Below are 19482 nucleotides of genomic sequence, written 5' to 3'. Positions count from 1 at the left end.
GCTGAGATGGCCTGTTTCCGTGCTGTAATTGTTATATGGTTATATATTCCCCATGAGTGAGGCTGACAAAGAGGAGACAGCATTTATATGTTCACTGGGATTTTTCCAGTTCGAAAGGATGCCCCAGGACATATCAGGAGCCCCTGCAACCTTCCAGCGTGTCATGGGGAAGACGGTGGGGATATGAACTTGCTCAAGGTATTGGTGTATCTGGATGACCTCACAGTGTTTGAGTCCACCTTGGAGGAACATGAAGCGAGGCTGCTGAAGGTGCTGGGCCACCTGAAAGCTGGAGGGTTAAAACCTTCCCTGGACAAGTGCCAGTTCTGCAAGACGTCTGTTTAGCTAGGTTGGGCATATAGTCTCAAGGATGGAGTAGCTCCAGATCTGTCTAAGACAGAGGTGGTGACCACCCGGCCAAGACCCCAGACTGTGGTTACTATCAGAGGTTCGTTGAGGGCTATGTGAAAGTGAGTCACTCGTTGAATCAACTTCTGTGTGGTTACCCTCCCTTGGGGAAGAAAGGGAGGGGGGAGAAAAGGAGAGGAGGGTAAAGAGTACCTTAGCCCTTCAGAGTCTTTTAGACTGAGGCGGGATGTGAATTGCGAAGAGGCCTTTCAGTCGCTGAAGGAGCTGCTGACCCAGGAACTTGTGCTGGCTTTTGCGGATCCCGGATTGCCATATGTACTGCACACGGATGCCAGCAGAGAGCTTAGGGGGTGCCCTGTATCAGGATCAGAGCACCGGGTTGAGCCCTGTTGCGTTTGTCAGGTGGAGTCTGTCGCCCTCTGAGAAAAACTATCCCACCTTGGCGGTTCTGGCATTGAAATGGGCTATGGTGGATAAGCTGAGTGACTACCTCTATGGTGCCATGTTTGAGGTGATGACGGACAACAATCCCAGAACTTATATCCTGGCCTTGGTGAGACTGGATGCCACAGGCCATCGGGGTTTGGCTGCATTGTCTGCCTATGATTTCAGCCTGAATTAGGGACATTGGTACTGATGCTTTGTCCCGAGGGACAATGAGGGACTGGTCAGGGACGAAGAGTGGGAGAGTGTTCCTGCCTCGGGGTTGAAAGTCATGTGCCAGTTTTCCATCATGGTGAAGTCAGAGGGAAAGGAGAGGCAGGATCAAGCAGTAGATCAATTGGGGCTTCTGATGACGCCATTCCCCAAGTTTACTGTAACCTGACTGCTCTGAAGACAAACCAGTTACTGGAATTGAGTTGGGAAGTGGCAGCTGCTCAGTGAGATGACCCGGGCATTGGTACCATTTGGTCAGCAGTCAGAAAGGGAGACATGGCTCAGGCGGAGAAGACAAAACACATGAGGTGTCTCCATTTCTGAGAGAATGGCCCAGGTTGGAGTTGAGGAACCAGAACTTATACCGGATCACATCACCTCTGGACCAACCTCGGTGTTCCCAGCTAGTTCTGCCTGAGAAATATTGGAGGATTGTGTTGAAGCCACTTCATGATGATTCTGGATATTTGGGGGTTGAGAAGACCTATGGATTGCTCAGATACCGGTTCTACTGACCCTGAATGAAGCCAGAGGCTAAAGAAAACTGCAAGTTGTGCATTCGATGCATACGGCAGAAGACACTGCCTATGTGGGTAACTCCTTTGTCCCACTTGCAGAGTGCAGGGCCTATGGATTTCCTGTCCATAGAACCCAGTGCCAGCTACATGGATCACTATACCAGATACCGCAGGCTTTTCCTACCAAGAACCAGAGGGCATCCGCAGTGGTTTAAGTTTTTTGGGAGAAGTATTTCATTTGTAATGGCCTCCCCAGGTGGATACATAGTGATCAGGGAGGGGATTTTGAGAGCAGGCTCATCCATGAGTTATTAGGCATGCTTGGAGTCAAGAATTCGAGGAACTACTCCCTATCATCCACAGGTTTCACTGCTAATGTAATAGTTTCTCTGTAGCAGCAGTGTTTGGGTTATGATTTGAAATAATGGGGGCTTTGGAATGTGTGCCGTCTAATAGGGGAGTGTTTTTCTTTCTTGTGTACCCGGGAGTGAGGTATTCATGGCCTTTCGTTTGGCGGAAGATGGAGAGAGAAGATGCCAAAACAGAGAGGTCGTAGGCTGCAGGATGGAGTGGACTTGGAATGGGGTACAGAGTCGACGATGCCCGGGGGAAATTGATGGAGGACTAATGGACGGGGAACGGTGAGCTCCAATGTGCACATTAGACTGTTCCATTAAAATGGGCCCTTTTTCAGGCCCAACCTGAGGGTTACATGTTTGCTGGATGTACACGTGTCTGTTGAGTACTGGGCTTTGTATGTCTGTAACCTGGGGAACTGAGTATTTGGTTGAATTTTTACTGTTTGTAAATAAATGACTAATATACCTATTCACAGAGTGCTTTCTGTATCACCCGACCCACAAACCTGATTGAACATTAGTGTATTTAAGCCAGAGCTTAATTAATTACATGGGCAAATACATGACAATTCAACTTGACTGCTATGTGATTGCCCATATTCAGGACAGTGACTTAGAGGGAATCAAAAATGTAGGACACTGGAGGGGAAATGAAGATCGGCAGTTTTATTGAAAGGTAAGGGACTTCAGTTGACCCATTCCTGCACTTATTTTGCGTTCTTAAAATACCATTAGGTTGAACACAATTTTTGGTAGACAGCAAGTAAACAACCCATTGTCTCTCTTTACAATCACTGAAGTCCATAAGACATAAGAGCAGAATTAGGCCATTCGGCCCATTGAGACAGCTCTATCATTCAATCACGGATGACCCTTTTCTCCCCCCTCCTCAACCCCATTCCCTGGCCTTCTCCCCGTAACCTTCGATGCCAAGTCCAATCAAGAACCCATGCATATCTGCCTTAAATACATCCACCAACCTGGCTTCCACAGCTGTCTGTGGTGACAGTTCCACAAATTCACCATCCTCTGGCTAAAGAAATTTCTCCGCATGTTTTAAATGGATGCCCCTCTATCCTGAGGCTGTGCCCTCTTGTTCTAGACTCACCCACCATAGGAAATATCCTTTTCACATCCACTCTGTCTAGGCCTTCCAACATTTGTAAGTTTTCAACAAGATACACCCCATCCTTCAAAATTCCAGTGCATACAGACCCAGAGCCATTAAATGTTCCTTGTATAACCCTTTCATTCTGGAATCATCCTTGTGAACCACCTCTGGACCCTCTCCAATGCCAGCACATCTTTTCTTAGATGAGCCCAAAACTGTTCACAATACTCAAGATGAGGCTTCACCAGTGCCTTATAGAGCCTCAGCATCATATCCTTGCTCTTGTATTCTTCCGATGAATGCTAACATTGCCTCTTCCTCTTTCACCACCAGCTCAACCTGTAAGTTAACAGGATGTTCTGCACAAGGACTCCCAAGCCCCTTTGCATCTCAGATTTTTGGATTCTCTCCCCATTTAGAAAAGTCTGCACGCTTATTTCTACTACCAAAGTGCATGACCATGCATTTTCCAACATTGTATTAATTTGCCACTTTCTTGCTCATTCTCCTAATCTGCCCAAGTCCTTCTGTATCCTACCCGTTTCCTCAACTCTGCCTGTCCCTCCAACAATCTTTGTATCATCTGCAAACTTGGCAACAAAGCCATCTATTCCATCATCTAAATCATTTATATACAGCACAAAAAGAAGTGGTCCCAATACTGACCCCTGTGGAACACCATTAGTCTCTGGGAGACAACCAGAAAAGGATCCTTTTATTCCCACTCGTTGGCTCCTACCAGTCAGCCAATGCTCTAACCATGCCAGTAATTTTCCTGTAATACCATGGGTTCTTAGTCTGGTAAGCAGGCTCATGTGTGGCACCTTGTCAAAGGCCTTCTGAAAGTCTAAATATACAATATCCACTGCATCCCATTTATCTATCCCATTTGTAGTCTCCTCAAAGATTTCCAACAGGTTCATCAGGCAAGATTTTCCCTTAAGGAAACCATGCTGACTTTGTCCTACCTTGTCCTGTGTCACTGAATACTCCATCACCATTGACTCCAACATTTTCCCAACCACAGAGGTCAGGCTGACTTGTCTACGATTTCCTTTCTGCTGCCTTCCTCCTTTCTTAAAGAATGGAGTGACATTTGCAGTTTTCCAGTCCTCTGCCACAATGCCAGAGTCCAATGATTTTTGAAAGGTCATTACTAATGCCTGAATAATCGCTTAAGCTACCTCTTGCAGAACCCGAGGGTGCAGTCCTTACACATGCCTGGCTGTTCTGGCCTCTAGAGGCACAATTTGTTTTGTATAAACACCACTTACTGTACTTAATCTGGTTGTTTTATATCATTTACTGCGTGGGTTAATTTGGATTTCATTTTGAAGTACATGGTGGAAAGAGATTTATCTCCATCCACTCTTTATTTGCTCTTGAAACAGTAATATTTGTGACTCTTTAGTTTTGTTAGTATTGGTAAACATTTAGTAGATGTATTTTAAAGGAAGTATTATTTACCGTTAATTGTTGGCCATGAGTTCACTCGTTTTCACGGCAAAGCTATAGTGTGCATATTAACTTGGTTGATAATAACCGGCAGTATTAGTATATTCAGGCATGCTGCAATTCTATATTCAATTTAATGTATATTGTACTTAACTTTCTGCAGTAAGATCTCATTAAAAACTCTGAAGAAAGCTTCCAGCTCAGATGATTTTTGAGAAGTTGTTTAAATCACTGCATATCTTTGCACACACGCAGGCAGTCTGATTCATTTTGGTTGTGAATGCAAGTATTTAATGACTCAACAACAGGCATTTAGTTTGGTCTTTTAATGCAGTCACATCCAGAAAAGGCTGTATCCAGGTTAAAATTTAGGAAGCAGGATCACCGAGGTGGATACTTCTAATACGACCCAAAAGCACATACTACTTTCCAATTGTGCCTCAAGAGACACTGGACATGTTTGTAATGTAATCAATTCCAGTGCATCCCCCACGATTCAGGAATTGGGTGTGAGATACTCATTTCATTCCAGGGAGCTGGATTGGATGATGACACAAAAGAAGTGGCCTATAATATACTGACAGACTTGACATCCACTGCACAGGCACTGCAGAACCTCACAATCCGCACGAAAATACTGAGATTTACAAGGTAGTCCCATGGAATGCAGATAAAGCTGTACCATGGTACACAAACATCTCCAGCCCATACTCTCACCCTCACTCATTTCACTATCCCTCTCCTCATCTGTGTACTGCAACAAACTCTACCCTACCCAGCCGGCCTTGTCTTCTGACCCCCACATTGCACATTCTAAGCTCTCAGCCACCCCATCCCTCACTCCATGACATCCTGCCCTCCCCTACTGGAACCTGTCTCACTATTTCACCCCACCAATCATTTCCTTGGGTCTTATTTCTCATCCTTTAACAGAATGGAAATGAGCTTGCGTACTGTCCCACTGCTAGCTCAGCTGTAACCACCTCAGGATCAGCCAGGAAACGTATCGAATGGAGACAGCTCGACGTACACCCTCAGCAAGAGTAGTTCAGGCGGAATAACGGGACAATTGGAAAACAAAATGTTTCACAAAGCTACAGTCTTCTTTCTAACTTCTTTAAGTGTGTCACCATAGCTCAATATTTGTGTTGTGTGACAAAAGGAGAGAGTCCGACCAGGCTTGCACCACGAACCACACTGGTTCCAGGTAATAGTACTGACCCATGACCGAACTTCACAGAAACACGGGGACTGTAGAACTTTGCGGCACAGATTTCCTCCGAAGGTCCGTGTGCTTCACTGAATTAAACCACGTGCCCTTAGTTATGCCTCTGTGGTTCAATTGCCTGGAGCCATGATGAGAGAAAGGCTACGATGAAATCTGATCGTCTTCTCCCCATAAGAGCAACGGGCACAGGAGCAGGAAGTTTCATAAGATGACCGAGTTTGGTGTCAATTCAATGACACGGCAGACCTCTCTTCCAGCTGAGCTTAAATGCCGATTGAGCGTAAAACCCTCTTCTCCTTTTCATTGAGGTGATGAGAAAATGGCGTGTAGCAGGGCTGCTGTGCAAATTGTCGGAGGTAATCTGTTAGGTAGGCCTGCAATTAAAAGGCAAGGTGAGTATGCACGCACACAGAGTATTTACCACTTTAGCATACAGCATAATTTCTGATTTATGCACATATTTTTCCTTATCCATACTTTAACCCCTAACTTTATTTTTTATATAATTTATTTTTAGTAATGGTTAAATTGGTTTCTTTGTTACACTACGTGCCCTGACTAACACACCACAGTAAATCTTAATACATGTAAATGTATACGGTGAATAAATTGATCCTTGATCCCGACAATCCATTCACAGCAAGTAAGGATCTCTACTTCATGAAATATTCCATTCACAAATATAGATACACCAATTGTAATCTGCATTGTGCAGATTGCATACTGACACAGCTCAGTTTTTTCTATTTTTATTTTATTTAGAGATAACAGTGCGGAACAGAATCTTCTGGTCCAACCTCACGGATAGCAACCAACCCATTTTACCCCAGCCTAATCACAGGAAAATTTACAATAACCAATTACCCCACTAAATGGTATGTTTTAAAAATGTACAAGGAAACCCATACAGCCACAGGAAGGACGTACAAACTAGAAATAATTCGGAAGATGTGTAGCTTGGGTGGTTGATGTTTGGGTTGAGCTGTAAACTGCCAAGATCGAGACGTACAAACTTGTTACAGATGATGTTGGGACTCAGCCATTTCTACCCTGGGAAAAGGTCTCTGGTTGTCCACTTGATCTAGGCCTGTTATCATCTTGTACACCTCTATCAAGTCACCTCTCATTCTTGTTCTCTTCAAAGAGAGAAATCCTAGCTCGTTCAACCTATTCTCATAAGACATGCCCTCCAATCCAGACAACATCCTGGTAAATCTTGTCTGCACCCACTAAAAACTTCTATGTATTTCCTACAATAAATTCACACACAAAAAGCTCAAATCCTTGAGACATGATCTCACAAGAACAAAGCCATGCCCACGGTGCTGTGCTGACATCAATCTAACCCTTCCCTCCACAGCCCTCATTTCTATCATCCACACGCTTATCTAAGCCTCAATCAGCACACCTACCACTGAGTAAGAAAAAACTATCTCTGAAATCCCACCCTGGGAAAAGGTCTCTGGCTGTCCACTCCATTTATGCCTTTAATCACCTTACATACCTCTATCAAGTCATCTCTCATCCTCCTTCACTCCAAAGAAAAAAAACACTAGCTCGCTCAACCTGTCCAGCAAAATCCAACCCAGCTATATGCTAGATGGACACGACAGCCACGCAGCACCTGGCAAATATCATCCAACACTTCTATGGTTGCTCTGACTATTGGCAAAATCTAGACCAAAATTGCAGACCTACAGAAGCTACCTAGGTCTGCATGCTTTCTGTTGTACTGTTCCTAGATACCTCTCGTTTATTACTGCCAATAGGATTAGCTTAGATGGGCACCTTTGTTCGCACAGACGGGTTGGGGCAAAGGGCCTGTTTCTGTGTTGTATTACTGTAATACTGTGGACAGCATGGTAGTGCAGCTCTGTAAGATCAGGGTTCAATTCCTGCTGCTGTCTGTAAGGAGTTTGTATATTCTCCCCATGACCTTGTGAGTTTCCTCCTACATTCCAAAGATGTAGAGGATAGGGTTAGTAAGTTGTATACATGCTATTTTGGCACCAGAAGCTTGGCAATATTTGCAGACTTCCCCAGTACAATCCTTGCTGATTTGACTTGACATGAACAACAAGTTTCATCGTATGTTTTGATGTAGACGTGACATATGTTCAGTTCCCAGGCATCTGGCTTTGCCATTTTTTGGAAAATATTCTCTCGTTTATCATTACAAATCGGATTAGGTTGGATGGGCATCTTAGCTGGCAGGGAAGAGTTGGGCTGAGGGCCTGCCTCTATGACTATTTATCTTTTTTTGTAAACAAGGACACAAGCCTCCTTGGGGAATAAAAATTATATCCTTTCTTTATTTAGAGATACATTGTGGAAAAGGCTCTTCTGGCCCTCTGAACTGCACCACTCAGCAACTCAACAATCCTGATTTAACCCTAATCACAAACAATTTATATATTAACAGGTATGTCTTTGGACTGTGAGAAGAAACCCACACATTCCATGGGGAGGATGTACAGTGATGCCGGATCGAACTCCGAGGCCCTGAGCAGTAATAGCATCACGCTAACTGCTGGGGTACCTCTGCCTTTGCCAAACAACCTACTAAACAGCTACTTTATCCATTAGCTGATTTGGCCTGTTTGCAATGATATTTTCCTACAGGTATTGCTCCTGATTAAGGGCTCCCCAATTAGTCAGCCCCTAGAACTCTTAATTCCCAAACCCGAATCTGCAATTCTCATTATCTTGGCAGCAGACATGGGAATTTCCCCAGCATTCATCAGCCTCTCCAGAATGAGAACATGCATTTCAGAACAAAAAATCCACCTGTAATGATCAGGTAGTAAAATCTACATAAATAGAAGGTGGGGCTTTGTAAGATAATGGTGAAAAGTGCCTTGAACAACAACACACACAAAATGCTGGCAGAACACAGCAGGCCAGGCAGCATCTATAGGGAGAAGTGCTGTCGACGTTTCAGACCGAGACCCTTCGTCAGGACTAACCGAAAGAAAAGATAGTAAGAGATTTGAAAGTAGTGGGGGGAAGGGGAAATGCGAAATGATAGGAGAAGACCGGAGGGGGTGGGATGAAGCTAAGAGCTAGAAAGGTGATTGGTGAAAGTGATACAGAGCTGGAGAAGGGAAAGGATCATGGGACGGGAGGCCTCAGGAGAAAGAAAGGGGGGAGCACCAGAGGGAGATGGAGAACAGGCAAACAACTAAATATGTCGGGGATGGGGTAAGAAGGGGAGAAGGGGCATTAACGGAAGTTAGAGAAGTCAATGTTCATGCCATCAGGTTGGAAGCTACCCAGCCGGTATATAAGGTGTTTGTTGTTCCTCCAACCTGAGTTTGGACTCATTTTGACAATAGAGGAGGCCATGGATAGACATATCAGAATGGGAATGGGACGTGGAATTAAAATGTGTGGCCACTGGGAGATCCTGCTTTTTCTGGCAGACCGAGCGTAGGTGTTCCGCGAAACGGTCTCCCAGTCTGCGTCGGGTCTCACCAATATATAAAAGGCCACACCGAGAGCACCGGACGCAGTATACCACACCAGCCGACTCACAGGTGAAGTGTCGCCTCACCTGGAAGGACTGTCTGGGGCCCTGAATGGTGGTGAGGGAGGAAGTGCAAGGGCAGGTGTAGCACTTGTTCCGCTTACAAGGATAAGTGCCAGGAGGGAGATCGATGGGAAGGGATGGGGGGGGACGACTGGACAAGAGAGTCGCGTAGGGAGCAGAAGGTGGGGCGGGGGGGAGGGAAAAATGTGTTTGGTAGTGGGATCCCGTTGGAGGTGGCGGAAGTTACGGAGAATTATATGTTGGACCTGGAGGCTGGTAGGTACGGACAAGGGGAACCCTATCCCGAGTGGTGGCGGGTGGATGGGGTGAGGGCAGATGTGCGGGAAATGGGAGAGATGCGTTTGACAGCAGAGTTGATGGTGGACGAAGGGAAGCCCCTTTGTTTAAAAAAGGAAGACATCTTCTTCGTCCTGGAAAGAAAAGCCTCATCCTGAGAGCAGATGCGGCAGAGATGGAGGAATTGTGAGAAGGGGATAGCCTTTTTGCAAGAGACAGGGTGGGAAGAGGAATAGTCCAGGTAGCTGTGAGAGTCTGTAGGCTTATAGTAGATATAGTGCCTTGACCAATTTTAGACCCCCTTTATAAGAAAAGGCGTGCTGGGATTGGAGAGGGTCCAAAGGAGATTCACAGGAATGATTCCAGGAATGAAACACATGAGGAGCGTTTGATGGCTCTAAGCCAGTACTTGCTGAAACTTAGAAAAATGGGGGGGGGGGGGGGGGGTTGGATCTCACTGAAACCTGTCGAATATTGAAAGGCCTAGATAGAGTGGATGTGGAGAGGATGTGTCCTCTAGCGGAAGAGGCTAGGACCAGAGTATACAGCCTCAGAATAGAGGTACGTTCATTTAAAAAAGAGATTAGGAGGAATTTCATTAGCCAGAGGGTGGTGAATTGCCACAGACAGCTGTGGAGGAGGCAGGAAAATGGGGCTGAGAGAGATAATAAATCAGCCTAATTCAGCTTCTGTCTAATGGTCTTATGATCTAAGAACACTCTGCCTTATCTCATAATCATTCTCAGTTACCTGCAAATCAACTTGATACAAGGGATCCTTCAACATCTCTGGGTCATCTTCACTGTCATCATCATAAAAGTCATCATCTATTTAAAAAAAACACATAGCACACAATTAGTAGCTTTACAAAAGGTGGAGATCCGTCTCTATCAAAGGTGGTGTAAGGCACTCCTTCACTCCACTAGCCTGCAGGTCACTCTTGGGCAAGGTGTAGCACCTACTTGGCTCCCTGATTCGGGTCATGTGAAACAATGGGATCAGGTAGTGGATGGTTGCATATCATATGCTAGTCCATATCACAAGTCCTGGTTATGCAACCACTGATGCCAGGGGTCACCCGTCTTGTAAAGACACTGCCCAGAAAAAAATAGTGGCAAACCACCTTTGTAGAACAATCACCGTCATGGAGACTCCATGATTGCCTACGTCATACAACATGGCACATGACAATGATGACCCAAGGTTAGATAACTCTACCAATAGATGATCCCAAATCTGGCTGTGAAAGGAGAAGGGTTGGGCATACAGCCAGTAAACCCACCTCATAAGACCTCATCCCTGGGAGAGGAAGTATCTTTGCCTAGAAGACGTATGAAGTGGTGTGGTGAAAGGCTGATCAAGCTTTGGCCCAGGACAGAGGCCTGAGCCCCAGGAGGGATGATGGATTTAAGTAGACCCATTCTCAGATAAAACTCCATTAATCCAACATGCTCAGGGGTTTGGTGGCAGATCTCTCAGACTATTGAATGTCATTAATATATTTCAATAGTTCCATTTAACATCAGAGAATGTATACAATATACAACTTGAAATTCTTACACTCTGCAGGCATCCTGGAAACAGAAACACTCCCAAATGAATGACAGAAAAAAAACTTAAGAACCCCAAAGCCCCCTGCCCCTCTCCCATGCACAAGCAGCTCCTCCCCCACTTATTCTCACATAAAGCATCAGCATTCCCACCACCCACCATGCCAGCAACAGCAAAGCCCCCGAAGAAGAGACAACGGTCTACAATACCTCAAAAACTAACCGATCACTTCAACATCCCACGTGTACGCTCTCTCTCAGTAACAAGGGAGAGACAGCTATCGTTCCTCCACAGTGAGAGTGGAGACAACAATATGCTATTTCAGTGTTAGTCCATCTGAAGTGTTGCTTTTTATTTCGAGTTCCCTGACTCAAGAATTCGCAGCAAATTCTCCCTCATTACTGAGTGCAGAGCCAGCTGACAGCCACTCACACCGTCTTCAATGTTCCAGCTCCCACTATGCTTCAGTTTGCGACACTAGTAAGAATTTAAGTCCAAAAGGTGCCTGACTTCAGGCTGAACCTGGATGTACTAAAACATTAAGTTTTTCAGTGAAGAAGGAAGTTTAAAGGGAGGGAGGTAATTTGGGGTCCAGTGAGCCAGACCAGTTAGACAGGTGTTTTACTGAACAGTAAACAGCAGCAGAAGTTTGACTGCAACAATTAAGAGAAGTTTAGATAGTCCATGGAGGGAAGGGGTATGGAGCAGGTTGACAAGACTAGGCAGAATTAAAATTCAGCAGGGACCAGATGGACCCAATGGCCTGCTTCTCTGCTGTAGTGTCTATGACTCTAGCATTAGTAACTGTAGAAATCATCTACATTTAGCCATTAAATAAAGCCCACCATCATTAACAATGCTGCATAAGAGTGCTAATTAGTGAAACGTATACACCCGGTTTAAGTTATTTTGGTAAATTCAAGCAGTCTTTCATCATCAACACTGGTAGGTGCAAATGTAGAGTGGAAGGCCGAGGTCTGCTTAGGCTGTGGCTAAGAGCAGCCAAGGACCGTTCGTTAACAATGCAAATATTCACCTGAATCAGCACAAGAATGAGGTACCCGATTGTCTATGATAATAAAAAATGTCGGAATGACTGGGTGCAGTTTAGAGGCAACAGAATCGCAAGAGCCAATAAAATCAGCTGGGTTTTGAACTACCTTCATACAATGCTGTCGACGACTGTATCCTCTACATCTTCACTTTCATTGTAACATTCAAGATGTTATCTTCAAAGTAGAAACTATGATTAATTAAATACCTTCAAATTTTTGTAGTTTCTAACTTGCTGAAGTAGCGAAATCATTTCATTTTCACCCCCAGCCGTTTCTGGCCACTCCAGGCCTGAATGCTTGAAACTGCAGTGAGCAAAACCATTCTGAACTGACTTACTGCTATTTCTTGTCAACTATCAGTGACAAATCACTGCTTTTTGAGCATAAACACACTTGACTAACGCTGGTTAAAATCTGCTTGGCAATAGTCTCCTGTCCCAAATAAACAAGGGGAAGGGAATTTCAGCTATTTTCTCAATTTATTTTTGTACTTTGAGTTGTCCCAAATAAATGGCTGCCCTGATTAACAATGGCCCAATTGTATTTTATTTTGTTGCTATCTTTCAGTGTCAGATTGAATATTAACAGTCAAGGCTAAATTCCTGCATCTATTTGCTTGCTAGTAACTTGTTTGGTAGTTTGTTATTGGTCTTTAAAATCAAAATAAGATTAAATTTGCATCCATCACACTAACAATTCAAGCCCTGAGTTGCAACCAATCACAGCAAATGCAGAGCAGAGAAAAAAAATGAAAGAGGACAAACCGCAAGTTACCCCTTCTTTACTCTTGATCACATTTGTTGGATCTGACTATTTAATTCTTAGATTAAACTGATTAATTGATATTTTCTTTACAGGTAAATAATCTGTTTTTATTTTATTTTATTTACTTGTAGGTGTCCCCCACTTTCGCATTACGTCACTTCGTTTTTACCAAAGACCTACATTGGTACCTGTTTTCGTTAACTGAAAGAAATCCGAACAGGATTTTTGCTTTTATGAAAAAAGGCGCCTACCGTAGATTCCGAATTTTAAGCCGCTACTTTTTTCCCACATTTTGAACAGCTTTGAACTCTGCGGCCTTTAATACGGTGCGGCTAATACATGGTTTTTTTTCATGCCGCCAAAAACATTTTGCCTCGTAACAGTAGACCAATAAAATTGATGAGTAGTTCACAGAGGTCCAATGAAATTGTACGATAAATCAAGCGCACTTTCACAATTAAATTATTGTAAATCAGTCATTTGTACTCACCCTCATCAACATGGAAAACACTCGAAGAAAAGCATTGTGCTGCCTTTATGGCAGTTATTTAGTTTATAATATTTTCGCTTAGTAATTCATTTGTTAGTTAAAGTTAGAACTGTTTTAACTATATTAGTTTTTTGTACTACATCGCGGGATGCTATGACGTCACACCCGGTTTCGCCGCGTCTTGTGGGATACCGGTTTGCGATAAACGGGAAGGAGGGGGGCGAGCGGCGGAGCCAAAACGCTGCTTTTAAGTTAAAGGCGATCAATAACTTTTCCTGGTAGGCTGCAGTATATATATTTTTTACCAGTCGTTAGGAGATATTGGAATGTTGTTCAGTAAAGAAGTATACGCAACGTATATTTAAAAGTAGCCGCGTTACAGGCACGGTTCGAAAAAAAGCATTTGCAATATGTATTTGTTTATGTTACCATATGGATTTAATTAAAAGTTAAAAAATCCTCACGTGTAATATCTTTCTGTGTAAATATCTCATATTACAACGTGGGACACCTGCGGCCGAAAATCCGGTGCGGCCTGTACAAGTAAAAAATTGATTTCATTTCTAAAATTAGAGCCAGTGGCTTTTAATCAGGTGCGCTCTGTAGTCCGGAATCTACGGTACTTTAAACTTGTGTTTACCCCGAGGAGAATGACTACCATGACCGTGAAGTCTTTGGCTAAATCTTCCCGATTCCTGTAAGTGAAACTACACTGTACATACATTATTTCTACTTTATATAGGCTGTGTATTTATCATACCATTCCTGTTTTTACTATACGTTAGTGTTATTTTAGGTTTTATGTGCTATTTGGTATGATTTGGCAGGTTATTTTTTTGGGTCTGGGAACGCTCAAAAATTTTTCCCATATAAATTAATGGTAATTGCTTCTTCGGTTTACACCATTTCGGCTTACAAATGGTTTCATAGGAACGCTCTACTTTCAGATAGCGGGGGAAACCTGTAACTGCTTACTATGCTTCCTATTGGTCGTAGTACGCATGTGTAAGTTTAATATACCTCCAGTGATTACACGAAGTATGATTTTGGAAGGCTCTGGAAGGTGGGGGAGTGATTTTTTGTTACCAGAAGGAGAAATCAATATTCATGCCATCAAGTTGGAGGCTACCCAGATGGAATATAAGGCTGTGTTCCTCTACCCTGAAGGTGACCTTATCCTGGCACAAGAGTATGTCATGGACAGACATGTTGGAATGAAAAATGTGTCGGTGCGAGCAGCGGAGCGGGAGTAAGGAGTGCTCGTGATCGACATACGACTGGAGATCGGAGGATCAGCCGTTGTAGGTAGGCTGAGACCCTCGGACCTACCTGGAGAATACCTGAGGAGGAAGGTAAAGCTGCGCAAGCACGGATGACGTCAGTGGTGAGCACGGGCTTTAAAAAGCGACCCATTTTCAGGAGCGGGCAGCGGAGTGTGCAGGAGCAGAGTGCTGGGCTTTGGCTCAGCGGGCTTCGGCAAGAAGCCTGCTTTTCATTTATTCTGACTAATCTAGGATCAGGTAATGAGGGAGATGGTTAGAGCAGTGGTGTGCTCCGTATGCAGTATGTGGGAGGTCAGGGTCAACACAGTTGTTCCTGATGACCACACCTGCAATAGGTGCATCCAGCTGCAGCTCCTATCAGACCGAGTTAGGGAATTGGAGTAGGAGCTGGATGAACTACGGATCATTCGGGAGGCAGAGGCAGAGATAGATAAGAGTTATCGGGAGGCAGTCACACCGAAAAGACAGGAGGTAGGCAAATGGGTGACAGTCAAGAGAGGCAGGGGGAGCAGACAGAGAGAGAAGAGCACCCCTGTGGCCGTTCCCATCAAAAATAAGTATACCGTTTTGGAAATTGTTGGTGGGGATGACCTACCAGGAACAAGCTGCAGTGGTCCTGTCTCTGGCACTGAGATTGGACCCGCGACTAGGAAGGGGAGGAGGGAAGAGAAGAGAGCGGTAGTGATAGGGGATTCTATAGTCAGGGGGGCGGATAGGAGATTTTGTGGGGAAGATCGGGAGTCTCGGATGGTATGTTGCTTCCCTGGTGCCGGGGTCCGAGACATCTCAGATCGGGTGCAGGTTATTCTCGAGAGGGAGGGCAAGAATCCAGATGTTGTGGTCCATGTCGGAACCAATGACATGGGTAGGATGAGTGAGGGGGTCCTGCGTAGGGAGTTCAGGGAGTTAGGTGTGAAGCTGAAGAGCAGGACCTCCAGGGTAACAATCTCAGGATTGCTACCTGTGCCACGTGCGAGTGAGGCAAGGAACAGGAGGATTATAAAGATTAATACGTGGCTGAGAGGATGGTGCAGGAGGGAGGGCTTCAGGTTTGTAGATAATTGGGCCTTGTTCCAGGGAAGGTGGGATCTGTTCTGAAGGGACAGTTTACACCTGAACTGGAGCGGTACTAACATTCTTGCAGGGAAGTTTGCTAGAGCTTCTTGGGGGGGGGTTTAAACTAAATTTGCAGGGGGCGGGGATCCAGAATGTGAGAGAGGATAGCGAGAGGAAGAATAAAGGACAGGTGGGGACTACACGGTTCCGGAATATTAAGTGTGTAGTAGAGGAAGGTGGGGTGGAACAAGTGATAAGGAGGACTCGTGTACAGAGGGATGGTCTGACGGAACATGGAGTTAAATGTGTTGAAAGAATAAGTAAATGTAGGAAGGACAACAAAATTCTAGGGGCGTATAGCCCGATGGGAGTTCGGGGAGCTGGGTTAGGCACAATAGGCAGCGATTCAAACAGAGAGAGGAGAAATGGGTTAAAAATTCTATATCTGAATGCACAAAGTGTCAGGAATAAGGCGGATGAGCTTGAAGCCCAGGTGCGAATGGGTAACTATGATGTTGTTGGGATAACGGAGACATGGCTGCAGGGAGATCAGACCTGGGAAATTAATGTACAAGGGTATACGTGCTATCGTAGGGACAGAATTGTGGGCAGAGGGGGTGGGGTGGCCCTGTTGGTGAGGAATGAGATTCAGTCCTTTGCAAGGGGGGACATAGGGTCAGGAGAAGTAGAGTCTGTGTGGATAGAACTGAGGAACAGTAAGGGCAAAAGGACCCAAATGGGTGTTGTCTACAGGCCACCAAACAGTAGCATGGATATTGGGTGCAAGTTGAATAGGGAGTTAACACTGGCATGTGGCAAAGGTAATGTCGCAGTAGTTATGGGGGATTTCAACATGCAGGTGAACTGGGAGAATCAGGTTGGTGCTGGACCACAGGATAGGGAGTTTGTAGAGTGCCTACGGGATGCATTCTTGGAACAACTTGTACGAGAGCCGACCAGGGACAAGACTATTCTGGATTTAGTGTTATGTAATGAACAGGATTTGATAAGCGATCTCGCAGTAAAGGAGCCATTAGGAGGTAGTGATCACAATATGATAAGCTTTTATCTGCAATTTGAGAAGGATAAGGGCAGCTTGGAGGTGTCAGTGTTGCAGTTGAACAGGGGAAACTATGGAGCCATGAGGGAGGAGCTGGCCAAAGTTGACTGGACGGATAGCCTAGCAGAAAAGACAGTTGAACAGCAATGGCAGGTATTCTTGGGAATAATGCACAAGGTGCAAAATCAGTTCATCCCCCAGAGAAGGAAGAATTCAAAGGGGGGAAAGGGGCCTCAGTGGTTGACAAAGGAAGCCAGAGACTGCATAGCATTAAAAAAAAAGGAAATATGACAGAGCTAAGGTGAGTGGGAGGACAGATGATTGGGAAGTTTTTAAGGAACAACAGAACTTAACTAAAAAGACAATACGGGGAGAAAAAAATGAGGTACGAACGCAAGCTAGCCAGGAATATAAAGGAAGATAGCAAAAGCTTTTTTAGGTATGTGAAGAGAAAGAAGATAGTTAGGAACAATGTTGGGCCCTTGAAGAATGAATTGGGTGAAATTGTTATGGGAAACAGAGAAATAGCAGAAGAATTTAATGAGTACTTTAGATCTGTTTTCACTAAGGAAGACACAAGCAATCTCCCAGATGTATGGATGGGCCAAGGACATAGGGTAACAGAGGAAATGAAACAGATTGACATTCGGAAGGAAACGGTGATGAGAAGACTGATGGGACTGAAATTTGACAAATCCCCCAGGTCCAGATGGTCTGCACCCTAGCGTACTAAAGGAGGTGGCCCTGGAAATTGCGGATGCATTGGTAATCATTTTCCAATGTTCCTTAGATTCAGGATCAGTTCCTGAGGATTGGAGAATGGCTAATGTTATCCCACTTTTTAAGAAAGGAGAGAGGGAGAAAACAGAGAACTATCGACCTGTCAGCCTGACATCGGTGGTGGGGAAGATGCTAGAGTCCATTATTAAGGATGAAATAGTGGCATATCTAGATAGCAGTGATAGGATTGGGCCGAGCCAGCATGGATTTACCAAGGGTAAATCATGCTTGACTAATCTGTTGGAGTTTTTCGAGGATGTAACCAGGAAGTTAGATGGGGGAGATCCAGTGGATGTAGTGTACCTCGATTTTCAGAAGGCATTTGATAAGGTCCCACATAGAAGATTGGTGGGTAAAATCAAAGCTCAGGGCATCGGGGGGAATGGCAGGTAGTGACTAGTGGGGTGCCACAGGGCTCGGTATTGGGACCACAGCTGTTTACCATTTACGTTAACGATTTGGATGAAGGCATAGAAAATAACATCAGCAAATTTGCTAATGATACTAAGCTGGGTGGCAGTGTGACGTGATGAGGATGTTAGGAGAATTCAGGGTGACTTGGATAGGCTGGGTGAGTGGGCAGATACTTGGCAGATGGCGTTTAATGTGAATAAGTGTGAGGTTATCCACTTTGGGAGTAAGAACAGGAAGGCAGATTATTATCTGAACGGTATAGAGTTGGGTAAGGGAGTAATACAAAGAGATCTCGGAGTCCTTGTTCATCAGTCACTGAAGGTGAATGAGCAAGTGCAGCAGGCAGTGAAGAAGGCTAATGGAATGTTGGCCTTTATTACAAAGGGAATTGAGTACAAGAGCAAGGAAATCCTCTTGCATTTGTACAGAGCCCTGGTGAGACCACACCTGGAGTATTGTGTACAGTTTTGGTCTCCAGGGTTAAGGAAGGACATCCTGGCTGTAGAGGAAGTGCAGCGTAGATTCACGAGGTTAATTCCTGGGATGTCTGGACTGTCTTACACAGAGAGGTTAGAGAGACTGGGCTTGTACACGCTGGAATTAAGGAGATTGAGAGGGGATCTGATTTAAACATGTAAGATTATTCAGGGATTGGACAAGATAGAGGCAGGAAATATGTTCCAGATGCTGGGAGAGTCCAGTACCAGAGGACATGGTTTGAGAATAAGAGGTAGGTCATTTAGGACAGAGATAAGGAAAAACTTCTTCTCCCAGAGAGTTGTGGGGGTCTGGAATGCACTGCCTCGGAAGGTAGTGGAGGCCAATTCTCTGGGTGCTTTCAAGAAGGAACTAAATAGGTATCTTAAGGATAGGGGAATCAAGGGATATGGGGACAAGGCAGGAACCGGGTATTGATAGGAATTGATCAGCCATGAACTCAAAATGGCGGTACAGGCTCAAAGGGCCGAATGGTCTACTTCTGCACCTATTGTCTATTGAAAATGTGGATTGGAATGAAAATGTTTGGTCTCCGGTAAGTCCTACTTTTGGAAGGGAGGTGCTCAACAAAGCAGTCCACAAATTTTCAAGGAGTCTAGGCAATGTGGAGGAGGCTGCATCGGAAGCACCGAAAGCAATAGTTGACCTCAGCAGATTCACAGGTAAAGTGCTGCCTCATTTGGAAGAATTGTTTAGGGCCCTGAATGGAGGTGTGGGAGGAGGTGAATGGGCAGATGCAGCACTTCAGCTGTTTGTAGGGCTAAGTGCCAGGAGGGAGATTAATGGGAGAGATGACTAGACAAGGGAATCACAGAGGGAGCGATCCCTGGAGAAAGCAGAGAGAGGGTTGGAAGTAAAGATATGTTTAGTGGTAGGATCCCTTTGGAGATGGTGGAAGTTGTGGAGGATGATGTGTTGGATGCAGAGGCTCATGGGGTAGTAGGCAAGGAAAAGATGTTAAGGTGGCGAGAAGATGTGGCAAGTGCGGATGTTTGGGAAATGGAGAA

At 44.8% G+C, this 19482-nt stretch overlaps 1 protein-coding gene across 1 annotated transcript in view; it reads right to left on the bottom strand.

Moving 5' to 3' along the window:
- Positions 1–4780: 4780 nt before the first annotated feature.
- Positions 4781–19482, bottom strand: part of ipo9 (importin 9) — a 148450-nt gene continuing 133748 nt past the window's right edge. Inside the window, exons 23-24 of the mRNA XM_073030278.1 lie at positions 10274–10350; positions 4781–6071 (exon numbers count right to left, since the gene is read on the bottom strand). Of these exons, the coding sequence (XP_072886379.1) occupies positions 5961–6071; positions 10274–10350 (188 nt within the window). The 3' untranslated portion in view covers positions 4781–5960. The remainder of the gene's footprint in view (positions 6072–10273; positions 10351–19482) is intronic.

The sequence above is a fragment of the Hemitrygon akajei genome, chromosome 27 (assembly GCF_048418815.1).
Source record: "Hemitrygon akajei chromosome 27, sHemAka1.3, whole genome shotgun sequence".
Classification (NCBI taxonomy): domain Eukaryota; kingdom Metazoa; phylum Chordata; class Chondrichthyes; order Myliobatiformes; family Dasyatidae; genus Hemitrygon; species Hemitrygon akajei.
This window is presented reverse-complemented; position numbering and strand designations above follow the sequence as displayed.